The sequence below is a fragment of the Aulonocara sp. 'chitande type north' Nkhata Bay genome, linkage group LG13 (genome assembly GCF_057382095.1).
Source record: "Aulonocara sp. 'chitande type north' Nkhata Bay isolate Kocher_YH1m ecotype deep benthic linkage group LG13, A_spYH_male_GT1.1, whole genome shotgun sequence".
Classification (NCBI taxonomy): Eukaryota; Metazoa; Chordata; class Actinopteri; order Cichliformes; family Cichlidae; genus Aulonocara; species Aulonocara sp. 'chitande type north' Nkhata Bay.
This window is the reverse complement of record NC_141356.1, coordinates 11817349-11837013: the sequence shown is the minus strand read 5'-3', so window position 1 is coordinate 11837013 and position 19665 is coordinate 11817349. Positions and strand designations below refer to the sequence as shown.

General features: G+C 39.3%; 3 protein-coding genes across 4 annotated transcripts in view; 2 read left to right on the top strand and 1 right to left on the bottom strand.

Moving 5' to 3' along the window:
- Positions 1–1811: 1811 nt before the first annotated feature.
- Positions 1812–4709, top strand: LOC147315741 (uncharacterized). The gene is made up of 2 exons (XM_086258738.1): positions 1812–2080; positions 3562–4709. The coding sequence occupies exons 1-2, from the start codon at positions 1970–1972 to the stop codon at positions 4036–4038; spliced, it is 588 nt and encodes a 195-aa protein (XP_086114864.1). The 5' UTR covers positions 1812–1969; the 3' UTR covers positions 4039–4709.
- Positions 4710–15097: 10388 nt separating this feature from the next.
- LOC147315740 (uncharacterized) lies at positions 15098–17779 on the top strand. The gene is made up of 3 exons (XM_086258735.1): positions 15098–15305; positions 16464–16651; positions 16765–17779. The coding sequence occupies exons 1-3, from the start codon at positions 15216–15218 to the stop codon at positions 17264–17266; spliced, it is 780 nt and encodes a 259-aa protein (XP_086114861.1). The 5' UTR covers positions 15098–15215; the 3' UTR covers positions 17267–17779.
- Positions 17690–19665, bottom strand: part of LOC147315739 (ankyrin repeat domain-containing protein 1-like) — a 19210-nt gene continuing 17234 nt past the window's right edge. For both annotated transcript variants that reach the window (XM_086258733.1, XM_086258734.1), the window contains one exon: positions 17690–19202. In XM_086258733.1, the coding sequence (XP_086114859.1) occupies positions 19110–19202 (93 nt within the window). In that variant the 3' untranslated portion in view covers positions 17690–19109. The remainder of the gene's footprint in view (positions 19203–19665) is intronic.

Genomic DNA, 19665 nt, shown 5'->3' with positions numbered 1-19665 from the left:
CTATTACGGCACCATGCTGAAATTCACTCAGCAGTCTGCATGCAGAGGTGTTTTATACACCTCTGCTCACGGAAGTGATTGGAACAACTGAATTCAATGATGTGAATGGGCAAGTCAAGACTTTTGCCAATATAGTGTATTTGTGAGGATTATAAATGTGCCTCTTTTACCTTTCTAAGAGTAATATTAATTGGAACTAATACTGGCTGACCATATGAAAGCATGTGTCTTTTGCCTGAGACGGTCATACCATAACCAGGTGGTTTGCCTTCTTGCTGTAGTTGTTGTGGTTGTGACTTCAATTCTCCTAAACCTTTGTTTTACTGAAAATGAAATATTCATTCATTCATTCATTTTGCATGTGAAAGCGTATTTTCTGCCTGGTATTTAGAAGAAAACAGATGATACCCCATCATTAAAAGACAGTTTCCAAAGTTACAGTCACATAAATCCATCCAAAAGGTACTTTCATTCAGTTTATATAGCGCCAAATCTCTACACTTGCCTCAAGGTGCTTTATTTTGTAAGGTAGAGACTGTATTGGTCCCCTTTTAGACCCATTTACTTTGAATACAACACAGCCACATACACAACTGTGTTGTGTGAAGAAGTTGCCCCCCCCCAAAAAAAAAAGTGTAGTCCTACCAATTTAACCATGGACAGAAACATAAATAACAGCATTTTATACCACAATAAATTGTTTAATGTCTCAATTGAAAACATTAACTATTCATCTTGCTTCTCCTCTTTTTCTTCTTTCCTAAGAGTTTCAGTTCCAAAATAATCCTGCAGTTTTAAGAAAACCTGAACAAAAGTTGTATGGAAATGTGGAACTTGGTTGAGAATGGCGTGCTATGACTATTGGCAGCAGCCCTGTGACAGACTGGCGACCTGTCCAGAGTGTACCCTGTCTCTTGTCCTGTGCTAGCGGGGATAGGCTCCAGCCCCCCCGCGACCCTGACAGGGATAAGCGAAGAGGATGGATGGACTATTGGCAGCGATTTATTGTACAGTTTTTACCAAACCTGTAAACCCGTGATATACTTTCCTCTTCCACACTTTTAAATGACTTGTAAATTGTCTCAAAGTGTGTAAAACCTTTCTCAGACTTACTTTATATCCCAGAAATGTTGAGAAAAGTTTCATCAGATCACAAAGATTTTTCACTTTTGGTCTTCTTGATATTCACAGAAAAAGTGATTCCCCCGAGCACTCTGAGTGACAGAGAGTCATCCACTGGAGTTAAAGCTTCCTGATTGTCTCACTCTTTACACCGATCATTTGAATGTATCCACTACACACCCAGTGAGACACATTATGTCAGATTTTCTTTGTTATTGCTTATCTGGACCTTTCAAACAATCGACACAGTCATTACTGTTAAACAGCAACAATCTTACTACATGTAAAAATCATTCAAAGTGTTGATTTTAGCTTCTGATGGCTCCTCGTTGCTCTCACTGACTGAAATTTCTTTGTCAGTGTGTCAGCGAGCGTTAAATATTCAAATAATATGTAATGAATGCTTGTGAGTTAATTATAGATGCAAAAAAATAGAGTGCTTACTGTCTACTGTTCTCTAACTCATCTACTTTGCTTATTTACTTAATTGTGTTTGGAACCGTAAATGCAGTTTTTTCCTATTAGTTTATACATCTTATCCTTCAACACAGATTTGTAACGTCTCCTAATGCATATTTTTGGAAGCACGCGATCTCTCTGCCCCCAATAAAAACACACCATAGTTTTTAAAAAAAGAAAAATCCTGGAAACACCCTCTGCTGTGACCCACTGGGACCAGTGATGTGTCTGTTCTCTGCTGGACTGTCTGCTGCCCTCATTTCTCTGCTGTCCCTCCCTCCTCCCCCTCCCAGATATATTTAAGGCTGATCACTTCAGCGGTGCAGTCGGTGCTAACCCTCTGAGCTGTCAACAGACCCGTCGGCTTCGGATCCTGAAACTTTCCACCATGCGGTCTCTGCTGGAGAGCAGCTGGAGGAAGTTTGGACCCGCTGGCCGGGACTCTCTAGACTGGTCATCCGGACCCTCGGCTCTGCCTTCCACTGACAGACAGGCACCGGTGAGTTCGCGCAGACGTCGATGATTTTATTTTTATTATTAAACATGCTGTCAGTGGTTTTTTTTCATCAGTTCATAATTTAATCTGAAAATATGTCATTTGAAAAATTAAATGCAGTGACACAAATGTGAGCGTCCACGTAATAAAATTAAATATTAATAATTGTCGAACTGATGGAGAGATGTTACAAAGCTTACACAACAAAAACGTGTCACTTCAAAGATTCTCTGCAGAGTTATACTTCTAGCTTTTAGAAATGTTACTTATATGAAGCTATGAAGACACGATTCTTGGCATTCGATGAGACGGCAGAAATAAAATTTTGCATTGATACTTGAATCCAGTTTTATTTCATTAGTTTTATCTGATCTTAATGTGTTTTTAATCACACTGCCTAAAATCCAGATTGGAAAAAATGCAGATGTGTAGAACTGGAAGACATCCTTTAAAGACTTCTTTCAGTTACTTTCCAACAACAATATGTAACAACATCAGCTTTATTTCAATAAATTTTGGATGTTTTAACATTTATTTAACAACAAGTCATTTATTAAAACTGCTGTCTGGTAAAAGACAACGTCTCCCATCTCATGTTTACTCTTCATTCTTAGCTTTCACAGTGCACATATGCTCCAAATAAAAATAACATCAGGAGGCGGTGTGCTCAGCCTCACAATACTTTTTTTTTTTTTTTTTAAATGGACATTTTGGAATCACTATACAATACCATCAACTTCAGCAATTTGTCACTACATATATTTTTTTTCTATATTTAAACAACTAAAATATCCATACAAAAAGAATGAAAGAAGAAGAAGAAAGAAAAAAGAAGCAAAACAGGAAACAATAAATAAATAAATAAAAGATACATAAGGAAAAAGAAAAATGAAAGAAAAAAATGTAGGGAGTGTGTTTTTGTTTCCATTAATATAACTAATATTTCCTCTAGTCTTCTAGTAGTTAACAAAGTCAAAATCTAGAGCCAAAGCAAAAACTGGCCTGCGTTTTTTATGTAGTCCATCCATTTCTTCCATCGTGATACCAACAGCTCCCTCTTGTAGTTCACATCTGCTGTCATTTTCTCCGTTCTGTAAATGTCCATTGTGATGTTCATCCACATGTTCATAGTTGGGCTCTCTGAAGAAAGACATTTTTTTGTGATGGCTTTCTTGCCTGCTGCCAGTAAAATATTAAACAAGTATTTATCGTTCTTTGTCCATCCTTCTGGCATAAGTCCACCCTCACAATGCTACACATTCACATGTGCAAAGAGGAGATCAGCAGAAGTTCGGCACGGACAGCTCCCTCTGCTGGACAAAGTTTTTATGGCGCCTAAATGACCTCTGTTAAATCTGTGACTTCTGCACTTTATATTCCTTAACTACTACTACTACTACTACTACTACTAATAATAATAATAATAATAATAATAATAATAATAATAATAATAATAACAACAACATCTTGTGTCTGACTCACAGAACCAGAGTTTTGATGAGGCCATCTTCAGCGGTGGATCAGTCACCTATATCGTCATAGCAAGCATCTCCTTCCTCGTCCTCTTCATTAGCATCCTCGGCTTCGTGGTCTGCCGCCGAAGGAGGGGCTTCAGCTTCAATGGAAAGCTGGGATTGGCTAACGTGATCGCCTTGGAGGACCTACAGGACCCAGAGAGGAACTGCGAGCTGCTGTCCTCCCTCCGCAGCAACAGAGGTCCACTTCCCAGCTCAAGCTCCGAGCAGGACGTGACAGACGGCGTATTCCTCATGGTCTATCTGCCCTCTCCGTATGAACAGACCCTCACCAGGATTGCCAGAGCTGCTAGCACAAGCAGCTCAAAAGATGCAGAGCTGCTCCCTCCAAGTCCAGGGCCAGAGGCACGCTGTGGAGATGATGAAGAAGGGATGATGATGGTGATGAATGACAGGAGGGCAATCATAGAAGAAGTCAAAGACTGAATCAAAACTGAAATTAAAAGAAGAGACCTAAGATGTGAATGAAAACACTTCCAGTTGAGGACATAGGAATCTAACATATTACTTACCAAGACTACATCCCAAATCACCCTATTAAGTATATTAAAAATAAAATAATACTACAAAAACAAATGAGCCAAGAAGAGCTTCTGGGCCCTGTGCTGCTGCATGAAGATCTTCTAAACTGGTTTTTATACTGAATAATGTGACTGGGATCCAGGAAACGGGCATCTCCAAACTTCCTTTGGATGACATCCTCAGTGATTTTTACCTTAATGGACAAATGTGCTAAATATTTATAACTCTGACATAGAATGGTTTTTTTTTCTTTGTTAACAAAGCCCTCTACGCCATAAGCACCAAGCACAGTTTAAAAAAGCCACACAGACTTGTACACAATATTCTTACCATTTACATCATTCCTCATAAGTTAGTGTGATAATTTCTCCTGTTTGTACTTAACATTGTAAAAGTGTTCACGTGGATAACAAACATGCTATTTTTATTATTGTGTGTTTTACCTGTGACACAGCTGTAGGAGCCTTTAGACTTTAGTGAGCAGTAGTGGTAACAGGACAGTTTTATAATGCTGACATTCGTATTTATTTTTACTGTGTAATAATCACAAACAATAAAGTGAAGCGATCCCTGTGTCCCACTGTTTATTACTGTATCCTCCTCACATACAGGAATTTGTACAGATAGCAGACACACAGTTAGGTCCATAAATATTCTGACTTTTTTTTCTGTCTAATTTTGGTTCTGTACGTTCCCACAGTGAATTTTAAATTTTAAATGAAACAACTCAGATGCAGTTGAAGTGCAGACTTCCAGCTTTAATTCAGTGGGCTGAACAAAATGATTGCATTAAAAACTATTGAGGAACTAGAAGATTTGAACACATTCCCTTCATTTCAGCAGCTCAAAAGTAATTGGACAAATTAAATAACTGAAAGTAAAAAAATAAAAATAAAAATACTTGGTCAAAATGCCTTCTGTCACATCATCAGTAAACACTAGTGTCTCAGTGCCACACCCAAGCCATCACACTGGCTCCACCATGCTGTTTTTGATCATATTGTGTTCCATGCCGGTTTTGTTGCCATCATTCTGGCATTCGTTGATCTTGGTGTCATGTGTGAAAAGAATATTTTTCCAGAACTGTTCTGTCTTATTTCGATTTTTTTTTCTATTGTTGAGGCTTATGAGTGGCTTGGACTTTGCAGTGAATCCTCTGTATTTACTTTTATGTAGTCTTCTCTTTATGGTAGACTTGGATATTGATATGGACGTTCCTTTTGTTTTGCTGAGTTCACAATGCTGTCTTGCTTTCTCAGGATGTACAAAAGTGTAGATTTTCATCATCATCATCATCATTGTTTATTTGTATAGCACTTTAAGAACACACCAGGCAGACCAAAGTGCTGAACAACACAGATCAAAAAACTAACAAATTAAAAATACCATAAAATCATAAAAAAATTAAATAAATAAGAAAGGTGTCAGTTTCCTACAGAGTTAAAAGCCAGGGAATAAAAATAAGTTTTCAATATGGACTTAAAGACCTGCACTGATGATGCTTGTTTAATTCGGAGGGGAAGGTGATTCCAGAGCATCGGAGCTGGAATTGAAAACGCTCGGTCTCCTCTGCATTTCAGCTGCGACTTAGGGACCGACGGCAGCAGCTGCTCAGCTGAACGAAGCATGCGAGGAGGAACATGTGGCTTCGGTAAATCAGATAAGTAGACAGGAGCCAGACCATTTAAAGTTTTCAAAACCAATAAAAGGACTTTAAAACGAACCCTAAATTCAATGGGAAGCCAATGCAAGTGTTGTGGAAGTTTTCCATTTAAATAAAGCCTGCAGACGAGCGGTGAGCAGTAGCTAGCATTCTTTAATCAAAACACAAAGAACACTTTGAGTCATGGTCCAATTACTTTTGGTCCATTTAAAAGAGGACGGCACATTTTAAGGAGCTGAAACTCCTAAACCATTCATCCAGTTCGAGTGTGGACACCCTCAAATGAAAGCTGAGAGTCAACACAATATTTTCATGTCCGTTATATAAAAAACAAAACTTGTGTCACTGTGCAAACATATATGGACCTAACTGTCTTTGGTCCTAAGTTATGGGACTAAAAAGTGCCTGACATGGCCCAAATCAAGAACTGGGCTTGACAATAGGTCAGAATAAGGCTGTATCCCAATTCAGGGTCTGCAGCCTTAAAGGCCGCATTTTAAGGCCGATTACATCACAGCGACGAGACGAAGGCTGTCCCAATTCAAAGGCTGCTCCATAGAAATGCGGGCCTCAAAGGCGTCTTTTACTTCCCTGAATTTTAAGGATGGCCCAACAAATCCCAGAATGCATAGCGCGGCGGTGGTGTTATTTAACCCCGATTTTTTTGTCCCCATGACAGAACAGAGAAAACCGACTCATAGTGTGTTAAAACATTTATATTTCTTTTTATTCAATCATCTTCCGGAAGAGAGAGACCCCTGCACAGCTCAAACGCCAGCTGCAAGAGCTCTAACATTAGAATCATAAACTGTGCCTCATATAGGTTTTATTTTGGTACGTTACACATCACACAGTTTCAAACATTGCTTATATGGAAAGTTCCTCCGTTCTGTGTCTTATCTATTAATATATCTGTGCACTAAAACTTCCTGTTTTTCAGTCTGGCTGAGCACTTTGTGAGTCAAAAGTGGCCTTGCTCTACAAGCCTTCATTATTAAAGTACATAAAACAATATAATAGGAAAATAAGGATACTAAGGATATTGATTTCATGACGTGTGGATGATTTTGCGGGGAAAAAAACGGTGGAAAGGGGGCGCCCGAAGAGTAAACATGTGCAAATGTTTAATAACTTAGAACATTAAAACATTACTGTTGGTCACATGTCAGCAAAGTTATGTGACATTAGTGGCGTTTGTACTAACTTTGTTTTAAAGCCTTTAAAATATACGCCGTTCAATAGTTGACCTTAATCTTACAGAGAATGTGATAATTTCATGGATATTTAAAGTAAGCACTGAGACAAATTTAGTAATGCCAACATATTCAATATTTGTCTCTTATATATAATACATTTATATATACACAGTGTCAAATGAACCTTTCTTTGAGTGAAGATTTAAGGTGACAGGAAATATAAATAAATGCAGCTTGAATCTTTACTGAAGCTCAGTATTTGAAACAGTCATTCACTGCTGTAATAACTAATAATGATTGAAATTATAACTTTAATATTGGCCATATTATATTTACATTACCACAGTGAGATTACTTTAGTCTCATGAACAACATGAGCTAATTGTTATTTACTAGCTAATCTTAAAATGACTGTTCAGCACAGAAATGAAGCCCAACAATCATGGTTCACAGTCCCGTGGTCTCAGCCTCAGATACTTATCAAATCGAAGCTCATGTAGAAACAAACAAACAAATGAACAAAAGATGTTCTCCTTCATTTCTGTCAAACAAAGCTGTATGAAACGTTTCCAGCTGTTAGTATCATGGTTGCTAGGCAACCTGGGCAAGCGCGACAGAGGCTAGACGGTCCCATTTCACAAGCCTCGCACTTCCGACCTTAGCGGTCTTTGAGTACGCGGCCCTTGTGGACCGTTAAGGCTGCAGACCCTGAATTGGGATACAGCCTTCGTGTTGTGTGGAATAGATGTGGCCCAAAGTCAAATCATGACTCACCTTGAGTCAGTGCGGTGGGTGTGGCCACTTTTGGAGAAACATCTACTAATTAGATCCTGATCATTACTCAGGAGCTTTTTGAAGCATATACCTTGTCAAACTGTTTGCCATATGTCTGATAATGTTAGTGATACTGATTTAATTTGGCACTCTTCATCCCCTGACTTAAAATAAGAAGTAGACACACTGTTTTGCCTGAAATATTGACTCGCCCATCCGAATCATTGAGTTCAGGTGTTCCAATCACTTGCATGCCCACAGGTGTATAAAATCAAGCACCTAGGCATTCAGACTGCTTCTACAAACATTTGTGGAAGAATGGGTCGCTCTCAGCAGCTCAGCATGAAAGTGGGAGGCCGTGTGAAATCACAGAGTGGGGTCAGCAGATACTGAGGCACAGTTTGCTAACTTTCACCTCCAAACTTCATGTGGCCATCGTATTAGCTCAAGAACAGTATAGAGATCATCATAGAATGGGCTTCATGGGAGAGCATGGATCCCATATCTATCTATTAAAAATGAGGACTTACAAATAAGCTTTAGATTTCCAGTTTATCAAATCCCACTGAGCAGTCCTTCCCTTTGTTGCGGAAGTTTTCCATTTAAATAAAGCCTGCAGACGAGCGGTGAGAGGTAGCTAACATTCTTTAATCAAAACACAAAGAACAGACAACCAAGTTGGTGGAAAGCCTGCATGACCGCGGGGCAGACGGTCAGCAGAGTCTCCCTGAGCCTAGCATGGCTCTCAGTTAAAGACCTTCAGGAACAAAAGGCAGTACACAGCTGTTTCGCACCTTAAGGTTCACACTCCCTTGCTACCTCCCAGAGTCCTCGAAGAGACAAAGGCTACGTTCACACTGCAGGTCTTAATGATAAATTCCGATTTTTTGATCAAATCCGATGTTTTTGTCTGCTTGTTCACACTACAAATAAAATGCGACAGCAAACGCGCTCTAGTGTGAACGCTCAAAGCGGCCGCATGCGCAAAAGAGGACGTCACACACAACGCGCTCTGTTTAGACCAAGAGCAACAGTATTGTTTGACTGATGGCCGTTAATATAAAGACTTCGGACTTTACGTTTCCCAATTTTTGCTTTAAGTTATTTTGTTATTTACATAATAATGTAAATAACCTAATAATGATCCTTATTGCTGTTTTAGAGGAGCGGTGCGTCAAAGGATAGCTGCAGATTTCTGTCAGAATCTGCAGATTATACAGTACAAATAAAATGTTCACGTTTCTCCAACGTTGTCTTCCCAACAGTTTCACTGACATCTACACTGGATGGACAGGAAGCGTTCACGATGTCTTCTCTGGCGCTGATAATTGCCGTCTGTCTTGTGTCAGTGACGTAAAAGACGGATTTAATGCAACATGACCATCAAACAGCAGTCGCTTTCTAAAACATCGGATATGTATCGGATTCAGTACAACATACGAAAGTGACCCAGATCGGATTTGAAAATATCGGATTTGTGCCGTTCACACTGTCAGACCATGATCGGATATGGGTCGCATAGGGTCAAAAAAAAAAAATCCGATTTGATGCGCTTTCGCCTGCAGTGTGAACGTAGCGAAAAGACTCTTCCTGTGGAGTTGTCTGCTTCCCCCAACTTCCTTATGTTAAGGTTCAAAATTGAGGAAGGAGAGTACACACCACCCATGGTCCAGTAGGTCTTGGTCAAACAATGATTTTAATGAACACACGTGTGGGAAGACACTCTGTACGCAGACAGCCAGTAGTCCTCGACTTAATCAGAGCATACACAGATTTTTATAGCATCAGGGTTTGAATTACTGACGCCCCTTCATACGTCACAGACAGGATATATACATACGTCAAATCAAAACCACAATGACCTTTTAACACAGTTTAAAAGAACATCGTCTTCCATCTTCAAAACAGGTGCATCCTGTCACTGCCGGATGCTCGCTTGTCATCTTGACACCGCAGCAGCAGTTCTGCGACAAACTGCTCTTTGCAACATCAGCAAAACATAATTAAACTTTCCCCCATAAATGAATCTAACTAAAAGTGTGTGTGTGTCTGCGTCTGTGTGCTAACCACAATTGCACCCTGTTTCACCTCGCGACTAGCTCCTGACCCCTCACCAGACAGAGAGACAGAAACCACTCTCGTATGTGTAATAATCGAACTGAAACTATGGATATGACTTTTACTAAATAAATGTTTTAATCAAGAACCTCTACTAAACATAATAACTGTGTGCATAAGCATCTTAAGGCCTTCTTAAAGCTATCTGTTACATTGTTAAAGCAATGATCATACTGCAGATTATATTATGCTGGTCAAATACTTTTTGTTCATCCCCACACTTACTAGACCCCCACCATTTGTCTTACTGTATGAGTGTGAGACATGTTAAAATCCAGTGGCACCAAAGCATTATACAATAAAATAATGTGATTAATACATAAATAAAATAAATTCCTATACACCTTTAAATCTAACCTCCCTTCTTCCCCTCCCGTCCTGTCTTTCTTTCTTAGCTTTCTCCATCTCTGAGTGAAGTTAGCTCTCTTACTTTTCTCTTTCTGTGAAATAAACAGCTGGACTTTGAGCTGCAACACACTGTGAGACAAACTGCACACAAACAGTTTGTGTGTTTGCTGATGTTTGTTGAGCTGATTTAAAAACGCTGCATTTGAAATGACCTGACAAAATGTTTTTACCTTTATGCTGCTCCTCTTCTGTAGAGCTAGCTAGATGCTGAGTGACCACAACCACAGCATATGAACAACAAAATTAATGGTCCTCCTTAACCCCTGACTATAGAGCTGTGAATTATCCATAAATGATATAGTTTCCTCTCTTTGTATGCCATAAAATGGACTGGTATACTGATAGATTTCCTTTCATGTGTTACAGTTTAAGCTCAAATCAGTACAGATACGTGAAAATTCTACTAAAATACATCAACAAAGTATTTGTGCTTTGTTAGTTCCCACCTTTACAGATGGCATTCTGGAAGATTAAACACACTCCTAAACCTTGTGGAGAGTCTTTTATATAAGCAACAGGGCGGCCGACATCATAACAAACCCTATGGATTAAAAATGAGATGCCACTCAAGTTCATATGCATGTGAACGCAGACAAGCTAATATTTTTGGTAATATACTGAGAGAAGATTAAGTGCTGCTCAGATGAACTGATGACCAACAGCAGGTCAACAACAACTCCATTTTAATCAGCCAAAGGAAAAGATTAGCCGCATTAGGAAATGACTCATTTGATGTTGTTTTAGTGCTTCTGTTTCCTGCTTTGTGGCAAAAAACCCGACACACAAATAGAGAAAAACGTTAATTTTTTTTTGTTTTGACATCCTGCACTGAAAAACAGCAGCGTGTCATTTGCAGTTAAAAGAAGCTAAATAAAACATCAGTGTTGTGGTTAGTGTCCCCTAAGCTGAAACACATGATCTCATTAACTGACACAGGCTAACCCTATGACTGCTACTCTGGCTAATGTTGCTGTCTGGTGGCTCGCTTTGACCACAGTTTGAATAATTTAAATAGTGGACGCAACACGGGCAGCTGGGGAGTGGAAGGAAATCAAAAGCACAAAAAGTGAAAAGCAGAATTTTAATTTCTTATATTTACGTTAGTGAAGTTTCCCTCCATTCACCAATCAGAGACAGCACAGTGTCCCGGATACACATCAGCTGAATCTGTTTAGGACTAATTACACACCTCGATCCTTCCACAAAACACAAATGGAGCCCTCATGCCAGCTTGGGCTGGGCCATATCATACCGTTCACGGTAAAACCGGTATAATGTTGGGCAACAATAAGAAAATGAAATATGGCGATAGAATATGGGTAAAACGCGCATGCGCAGTGCCTTTGTTTTCATACGCACATGGCCGAAAAAGCACGGCGGCGACTGAGAATGAGAAGGGCGAAAGCAGATCGTTGAATGAAACGATGAACCTAAACTGGTTTGTAAAAATGCTGCAGCTTCAGTGGTGTGGAACTGCTTTAGCTTTCGTCCGTCAGATACACAACAAAGCACTATTTTTGGTAGCGCATGCTAGCGGGCCGTCGTCATTACCGTGTTGTTTGGAAAATACGGCGCACTTAAAATCAATCCTTTGATTTTTCTGAAAGTCGACAGTGCCCCTTATAATCCCGTGTGCCTTATGTATGAACTCTGGTTGTGTTTACTGACCTCAAAACGATTTTATGTGCGCGGCGCTCGAAAATCTGTCAAATGTTTTAGTGCGACTTTGCTAAGCATCGAAGCCGCACCGCTTGATGGATTGTCGGAGCATTACGGCTACCGTAGGCAGGAGCCTCACGAAGTGATACGTGCTGTGCTTCAACATAATATTACCGTATTGTGTGTGTGTATACGCTCTTTTTAAGTTCTGTGGATATTATACATGGTTATGCTGAGGATGTGTCGGCCAATTTCCACTGGAAATGCCTTTTGGTTAAACTGTCAGCAAAGAATATACATTTGCACTGATAAATTTTTATATAGAATAGAATAGCCTTTATTGTCATTGTACCGAGTACAACGAAATTGGAGTGCCACTCCCTTGGTGCAAGATTCAATAATAAATATATATGTAAAATATAAAAAGTACAAAAAAAACAATCGTAAGTACTCAAACAATAGTAAGTACGATATATACAGGATAGCAGCATTAATGGCAGTGACGGTATGGTATAGCTAAGCAGGTTCAATTGTTTTTGTGCTTATTTACTACGGTGATAGCTCTGGGAAAGAAGCTATCCCTGAATCTGTTTGTCCTATTTAACCTATATAACTTTAATGCACATAAAAACAGCTGCTTGTTTAAGTGAAAATACAGTGATGTTTTATTTTTTGCACAATAAAGTTGTGGAGTTGTAAAGTATTTTGTCTAGTGTCAATTATATCGTCAGTTATATCGTTATCGCAAATTTTCAAATGTATATCGTGATAAATATTTTTGGTCATATCGCCCTGCTCTACTGTCAGCTATAACTGTACGCCAGAATATCACAATATTAAATAAGTAGTAGATATCTATCATGTATTACTGCAAATGCAGTGCACCCAGTAACAAAACACACATAAAAACTATTATTCCCACCGTGATATTTCAAAAAAGACAAAAAACAATAATAGGGGAGAGCGGGGTAAGTTGTCACACGGGTAAGTTGTCACACTGTTCATAACTCCAACACTAGAGGCTCTATCTCAAAAATGAAATAGCCACTTTGTGTGACTTCTTCTTCTATAGTCAACCTCCTGTTCACATGTGGTCAAGACTGCTCTAATCTGAGGTGAGCACATCTTTTTTATTTTTTTGACCTAAAAGGAAAAATAAATCACTTTAAATTTTCTTCAGTACAACTTTGTTAGGTATAGATGTTACAGATTATTATTTTACACAAAATAGAGGAGACATTAACGTGTCTTTTGATACTTCAGCTGATGTGCTATGTTGAGCTAACCCTGACATTTAGCCAAAATTAGCATAAATGTCAGTTTGGGGCAAGTTGTCTCATTAACTTTGGGGCAAGTCGTCACATGTGACAACTTGCCCCAGTACAAATAAATGCTCCAAAAAATTGTGATATTGTAATTCATTTGTATTTGTAATAAGGTTTTTGAAGAAAGGAAGGAGAGGCAGGAATTAAGGAAGGAAGGAAGAAAGTAAGATGGTTCGAAATTATCAACGAAAGACAGAGCGTGGCAGAACACCACCTGACATTATGTTAAAGGCAGTCAGGCAGGTAAAGATGCAGAACAAATCAATCACAAGTACAGCAAAGGATTTTGACATAAATTACCGCACTGCAATTACTGACAGCGGACTACCAACTCCAGAGGACATCCAGCCATATCCAAAAGCTGGCCGCCGAAAACCATCCAGCAAAGGAAGAAAACGACGCAAATCAGCAATTCTAACCGACACGCCAGTGAAGCAGCAACTAGAAAAAGAAAAGAATAAGGCTGAATCTAGCAAAAAGCTGTTTCAAAAGAGAGGGACGCGAGGGGGGAAAACATCTGGACCTATGAAGAACAACGCAGCTAAAAGAAGAAAAATAATTCAAGAGTCATCATCAGATGATGAAGAGTGCTTCTGCCTTGTCTGTGTGGAGCCATTTTCAAACAGTCGTCCAAAAGAGACCTGGGTACAATGCGTAAAATGCAACAAATGGGCCCATGATGCTTGCACCTCAGGCCAGGCAATTTATGTGTGCCAGAATTGTGACTATGAAGTTGAGTCTGATTAATCAGAAATAAGGCATCTGTTTTGTTCAGAGGATAAACATGTTAAGTAAAGCAAGTTATTTGCAGCATTCCATTCAGTTATGATGGATTTATGTGCAAGCCAGAGAACATTTGAGTTTAAAGTTCAAACTAAAGTTTTCTTTCTACTTAATGTTTTGATTAAAATGTGTATTGGATTGAAATAATTGTTTTTTTCCAAATTCTCTTGGCATAATTGTTCAAATTTCCAGTTTTGGTTTGAATTTAACAATTAAAATCAATAATCATAATTAAGTATTTGTGTTCATATTTTAAGATAATCTAGTGTGACAACTTACCTGCCGATGGGGCAAATTGTCACAAGTGCACATTCTCCTTTCAACAGTCTACAACTCCGTAATGAGATAAGATATGAAAATGTAATCAATACATCATATGTGCCCGAGACTTCCGTCTTTCATTTGGTGAAACATTTATTACGTTGTGATGTATGGTGCTCAGTAAAAGTTAGTCAGTGTGAAGAGTGTGACAACTTACCCCGCTCTCCCCTACATCTTATATTGGACACAGTAGCGTTTTGTTTTTTGTTTGTTTTTTTTGTAAGATGAGATATGACCTCACTGAATAATGCATACATTAGAAAATGGCCATAATCTGCCAAAGGGTGTACGGGCTGTTTTTCACCAGATGAATGACTAATATTTCCAGTTTACACTGACTTCCTTCCACTGAAGCACTTACTAACCACACTCTGTGTGCATTTGCACAGAGGCGACACTAAAGAAAACCACAATTTCTCTTTGTCAGACTTAAAAAATGGGAAAAAAATACATAAGGAAAAAACATATATATTATTAGCATATTATGTTCAGCGAAAGTAGAATAGTTGTAAGGAAACTCTCTCCCAATGGGCCCCCAATAAGAAGAATAATAACATGCATGTGGGAGGTATGAGAAGAGATCTTTCTGTGGTTTTCTGTGAAACATAAAAAACTTTGGCAGGAAATAGTCAAACAAAAAAAGGTAAAGCTCTTGGCATGTGGTAGCATCATTTTATGAAAAACGATTTAAGACAAACTGTTCAGTTCAGCGTCTTTTTCTTTTTCTCTTTTGAAGAAGCAAAGATCGGCTATTCCACACTGAAGGTTGTTTGCTGAAGAAAAGTGTGGACTTTACCTCTGCATTACCTCCACCGTGAAGACAGTCGCTCAGAGATGGCATCTCATGCTCATGTGATGTTCCTAGTTGACACATGTGTCTGCCTTCCTGTGACTATTCTTCTCCTCGTGCTTTCATGTTGTGCTGTAAGTAAAAAATAACATTACTGTCTGTTTGTCGTCTGTCCGTTTGCTTGACAGCCTGTAGAAATGCAGTTAGTTCGTCGATCACACCATGCAGCTTTTAGGCATAAAACATTTCTTTGTGTGTGTGTGTGTGTGTGTGTGCGTGTGAGAGAGAGAGAGAGAGCCGAAATCACAATAGCAGTCACCTCAAAGCACTTTGAATTTGTAAGGTGAAATTGATCATGGGAATCCCCCAGCAGCTTACACCTAACTAAGGGAGGATTCAGGGTCACCTGGTCCAGCCCTAACTATATGCTTTAGCAAAAAGGAAAGTTTGAAGCCTAATCTTAAAAGTAGAGATAGTGTCTGTCTCCTGAATCCAAACTGGAAGCTGGTTCCACAGAAGAGGAGCCTGAAAACTGAAGGCTCTGCCTCCCATTCTACTTTTAAATACTCTAGGAACAACAAGTAGGCCTGCAGAGCGAGAGCGAAGTGCTCTAATAGGGTGATATGGTACTACAAGGTCATTAAGATCAGATGGGGCCTGATTATTTAAGACCTTGTATGTGAGGAGCAGGATTTTGAATTCTGGATTTAACAGGAAGCCAACAGGATATTTCTAATTTTAGAGATGTTGTGCAAATGAAATAAAGCAGTCCTGCATATTTGTTTAACATCTGCTCTCAGCCTGCAGGCTTTCTTGTGGGCGGCCATTTAAAAGTCAAATGGGAGGCAGAGCCTGTAAAAAAATTGTCAAAGTCTGGTTCCTTGGAAACCAAATATATCATGTGTGGCTCAAACGTTTTGCACAGTCCTGCACCTCTCTGTTTTTAGTGTTTAGCAACTTATAAAAGGTAATTTCTTGTTGCAGTCTGCAGGTAACCGAAATAAAATCACTTTTAGCTTCTCCTTATTCACAAGTGGTCACCAAAGCAGGATAGTACTGCAGCTTTGATTTGCCCGATCACACCAGTTAACCGTCCTGATGCAATCCCAAAGCTGTTTGTGTGTCCTACACATTACTGGTCATACTCATGTATTTCCCTGAAAGTGAACACTGTAACTGTAGAGAGACTGAACTGAACCGAGCACATCATCACATCATGATTTCTTGTAGAGATCTTGAGACGATGTGTCATGCTTATTACTGCTTTAATGTGACTTTCATACTTCCTGCAGATAAAACGCGGGCAGGTTCCTGTCATCTACTACACAAACCTCCTCATCACCACTCTCCTCCAGCTGTTCACAATGATCGCTTTGGTGGCAAACTCAAACCAATTTCAGTACAACTCCTCCTCCGTTTCTTGTTATGCCTTCAGTATGATGGCTAATCTTGGCTTCAAAATATGCATTTCTCTAGAAGGGTACGTGTCTTTGTTTGTACTTCCATTCTATTACTCAGTGAAACATCCTTATGGCCAGATATATGAACTTCTGTACTCTAATAATGATATTATCTCTTTGTATTGTGTTGCAGATCTTTTATCATCGTCTTCAGACAGTTGGACAGCATCAGACAAACTATGATTTCTATGCTGGCTTGCGCTGTGATCTGGGTCATTTGCATTATTACCATCTCCGTTGCTGCAGAAAAAGTATTTATTGTTTGTATTCTGGCCATACTCCTTGCTCCACTGTACATCCTCTGCTTAGCAGGGACCCTCAAGTGTCTGCCTGCTGCCACCTCAGTGCCTGTTAAGGAAAAACGAAGAATTGTGGGAGCAGTAGTTCTACTGTTCCTTAACTACTTCGTGATGATCTCTCCAATGATCGTTTTGATTTTTCACATCAGATCTTACATGTTAGATCACATTCAATACATTATAACACATACCACAGATGTTATTATGGCCTTATTTCTGCTCAGTCCTTTTGCGGACTTGATTCTTTTCGTTTTCATGTGTGACTGGTTCACTGACAAGCTGGTGGCATCTTTGTGCTGCTGCATTAAGGATGTCAGCACCCCATCGACAGTGTGACTGACTGTAGGACAGGTGGCTTGATTTAGGCAGAGAGAAGGAGAAGCAAAATATTTTGGAAATGCAGGAAAAGAAAGAAAATTGGTATGCAAACAAAACAGTTTACAAATGTTGGTGCAATGAACGCCTCACAGTGGATTCAGCTCTCTCCTCTCAGCTGATGTGTCAAATCGAAAGTAATGGGAAGCATTGTTTTTTTGAGTAATGATGTTGTCATTAAAAATGTAGAATTGTTCCTGAAATCACCAATAAAACCCCATAATAGCCTCAAAATGGGAAAAATGGGAAGAAAAAAAAATAAATACATTTTCTTTTCAAATGTAAACAGTTATTTTTATACACATACACCTGTACAGACATGCAGCCTGTTAAAGTAATGCACAGGTTATATTTACTGCATCCTTCAATAAACAGCAAATTACATTAAAAATCAGTCTTTTATTCATTACATCAAACAACAGAGAAAAAAAAGTTAATTTCATCTTTAAACACAAACGTAAAAACTTCCTCTTAACCAACAGTGACTGCTTCTCTCTCACAGTTGTATATTTTTTAAGAAATAGAAGAAACCAACTGAAATCAGAAAAGGGACCAAAGTCTAAAACATTACCTTTTTTAAACCCCAAACAGAACTTTTTATTAAAAAAGAAAAGGGGAAAAATACGAACATAAAATGAGCTAAACGTATGTCAGTGTCCCTTAAACTGTATTTTAATGGCCAGTAGGTGGCGATTCCTTGGCTGTGTATAGAAGTCAGTTGATTTATTACCTCAGCGATGAGTTTCTGGCTTCAGTTCGAGGGAATACAACACGACGTTCATTTTGGAAACTATGGTCCCGTTTAAAGTATATTAAACAAAGAAGGATACGCTTTAGTGCTTTCAAAAACCCAAAGTGTGCAAGGCCAAAACTTTAGCCGGGAGTTTGAAGTGGTCATTCACAAACCGCTGGACACTGCACAGTGGCCACATCCACGTTTTAAAACCACATAAAGACGTCCGAATTCAACAGAAATCAAATGTAAGTGGAGAGCTCTTCATCAACCTGACCAAAGCTCACTTTATCCTGCCTTATCTCTCATCTGCAAACACATAAGACCAAAGAACCTGTGAGACACACATCATCGTAGAAACGATGATGCTCACTGAGCTGCAGTGTTTTTACACGGTGCACGCTTCACCTTAAATCTGCACACAGCTCATCCAGCTGAACTACAAGCACATTTGCAAAAACTAAAACAGTCAAGTTATATTTGTTGCTTCCTAATAGACTCACAACATATAATTAGTTACTCTGACCGTTAAAATCAACAAACCAACTGCAACATAACTCAGTCACTCAGTTGTTAAACGTATCGAATCAAACAATCGAAGCTAATGAACCTGATACTGAATTGTCATTAATAAATAATTCACCTTCTCGCTGACTTTAACTCAGCTTTAAGGAGAAAGCACGTACTGTCGTCCGAGACATTGTCCAGCAATATTTGGCGATCAGTGAATCTATCAGCGCTAATAATGACATCATCCTGATTAGAATTCACATTGTCTCCTTCACTCTGGTCTCCATGGTGACCGTACATATGATACATTAATATTACAAGAGGAAAAAAAACCTCAGCAGGTCAAAGAAAAGTCGCTGAACTAGGATGACATCCATATAACGTCCATCAGCCCATTTCCTGAGGAACACGATATCTGTGAGTAGGAAAAAACAGCATCCACACTCTGGAAAGCTTCTCGGGATAAACTGCAGTGTGCACTTGGCGGACCTTAGTGTGGCCAGGAGATCCTGTGGCTGATTTTCAGTTTGACTTCCTGTTTTTACTGAACTCTCTTGGCTTTTACTGATCCAGCTTCTCCTCGCTGAAGTTGCACAGGAGGCTCTTGGCTCCATTCTGCCATGAATACAATGTCTCCATTGGAGTTTTCCCGTCCTGCAAGGGAAAAAGAAACAAAGAAACTTTGAATGTTCCTTTTCTGGTACTGGCCCTGCAGACAGGATGAACGCAGAGACAGCACATGTTCTCACTAAACAAACAGATTATTCAACATAATATTTTTTTAAGAAAAGCAGAGGTTTTGTCGACATCAGTCTACTTTAACTATGCACAAAGACACAAAGCTTTTTGAGTGAAGTTTTGAGGGGCTTGATATGAAGCATTAGTTCAGGTGGGACCCAAACCAGGAAATCAGTCAGCGTACCCCAGCTAATGACTCGGCTGATACGCCCTCCAGCTGCTGAAACTCATAAGGAATGCAGGGAGGTAGGTAAGCTGTTGCTCAAATGCAACCCAGTTCTTTCCTTCAGGTTGTGTCTGATTTAAAGTCACTGACGGCTGTTCTTAAAGGGGCCAGACTCTCACTGCTGCTCTCGGTGCCTCCGGCTTTGAGGCAGAT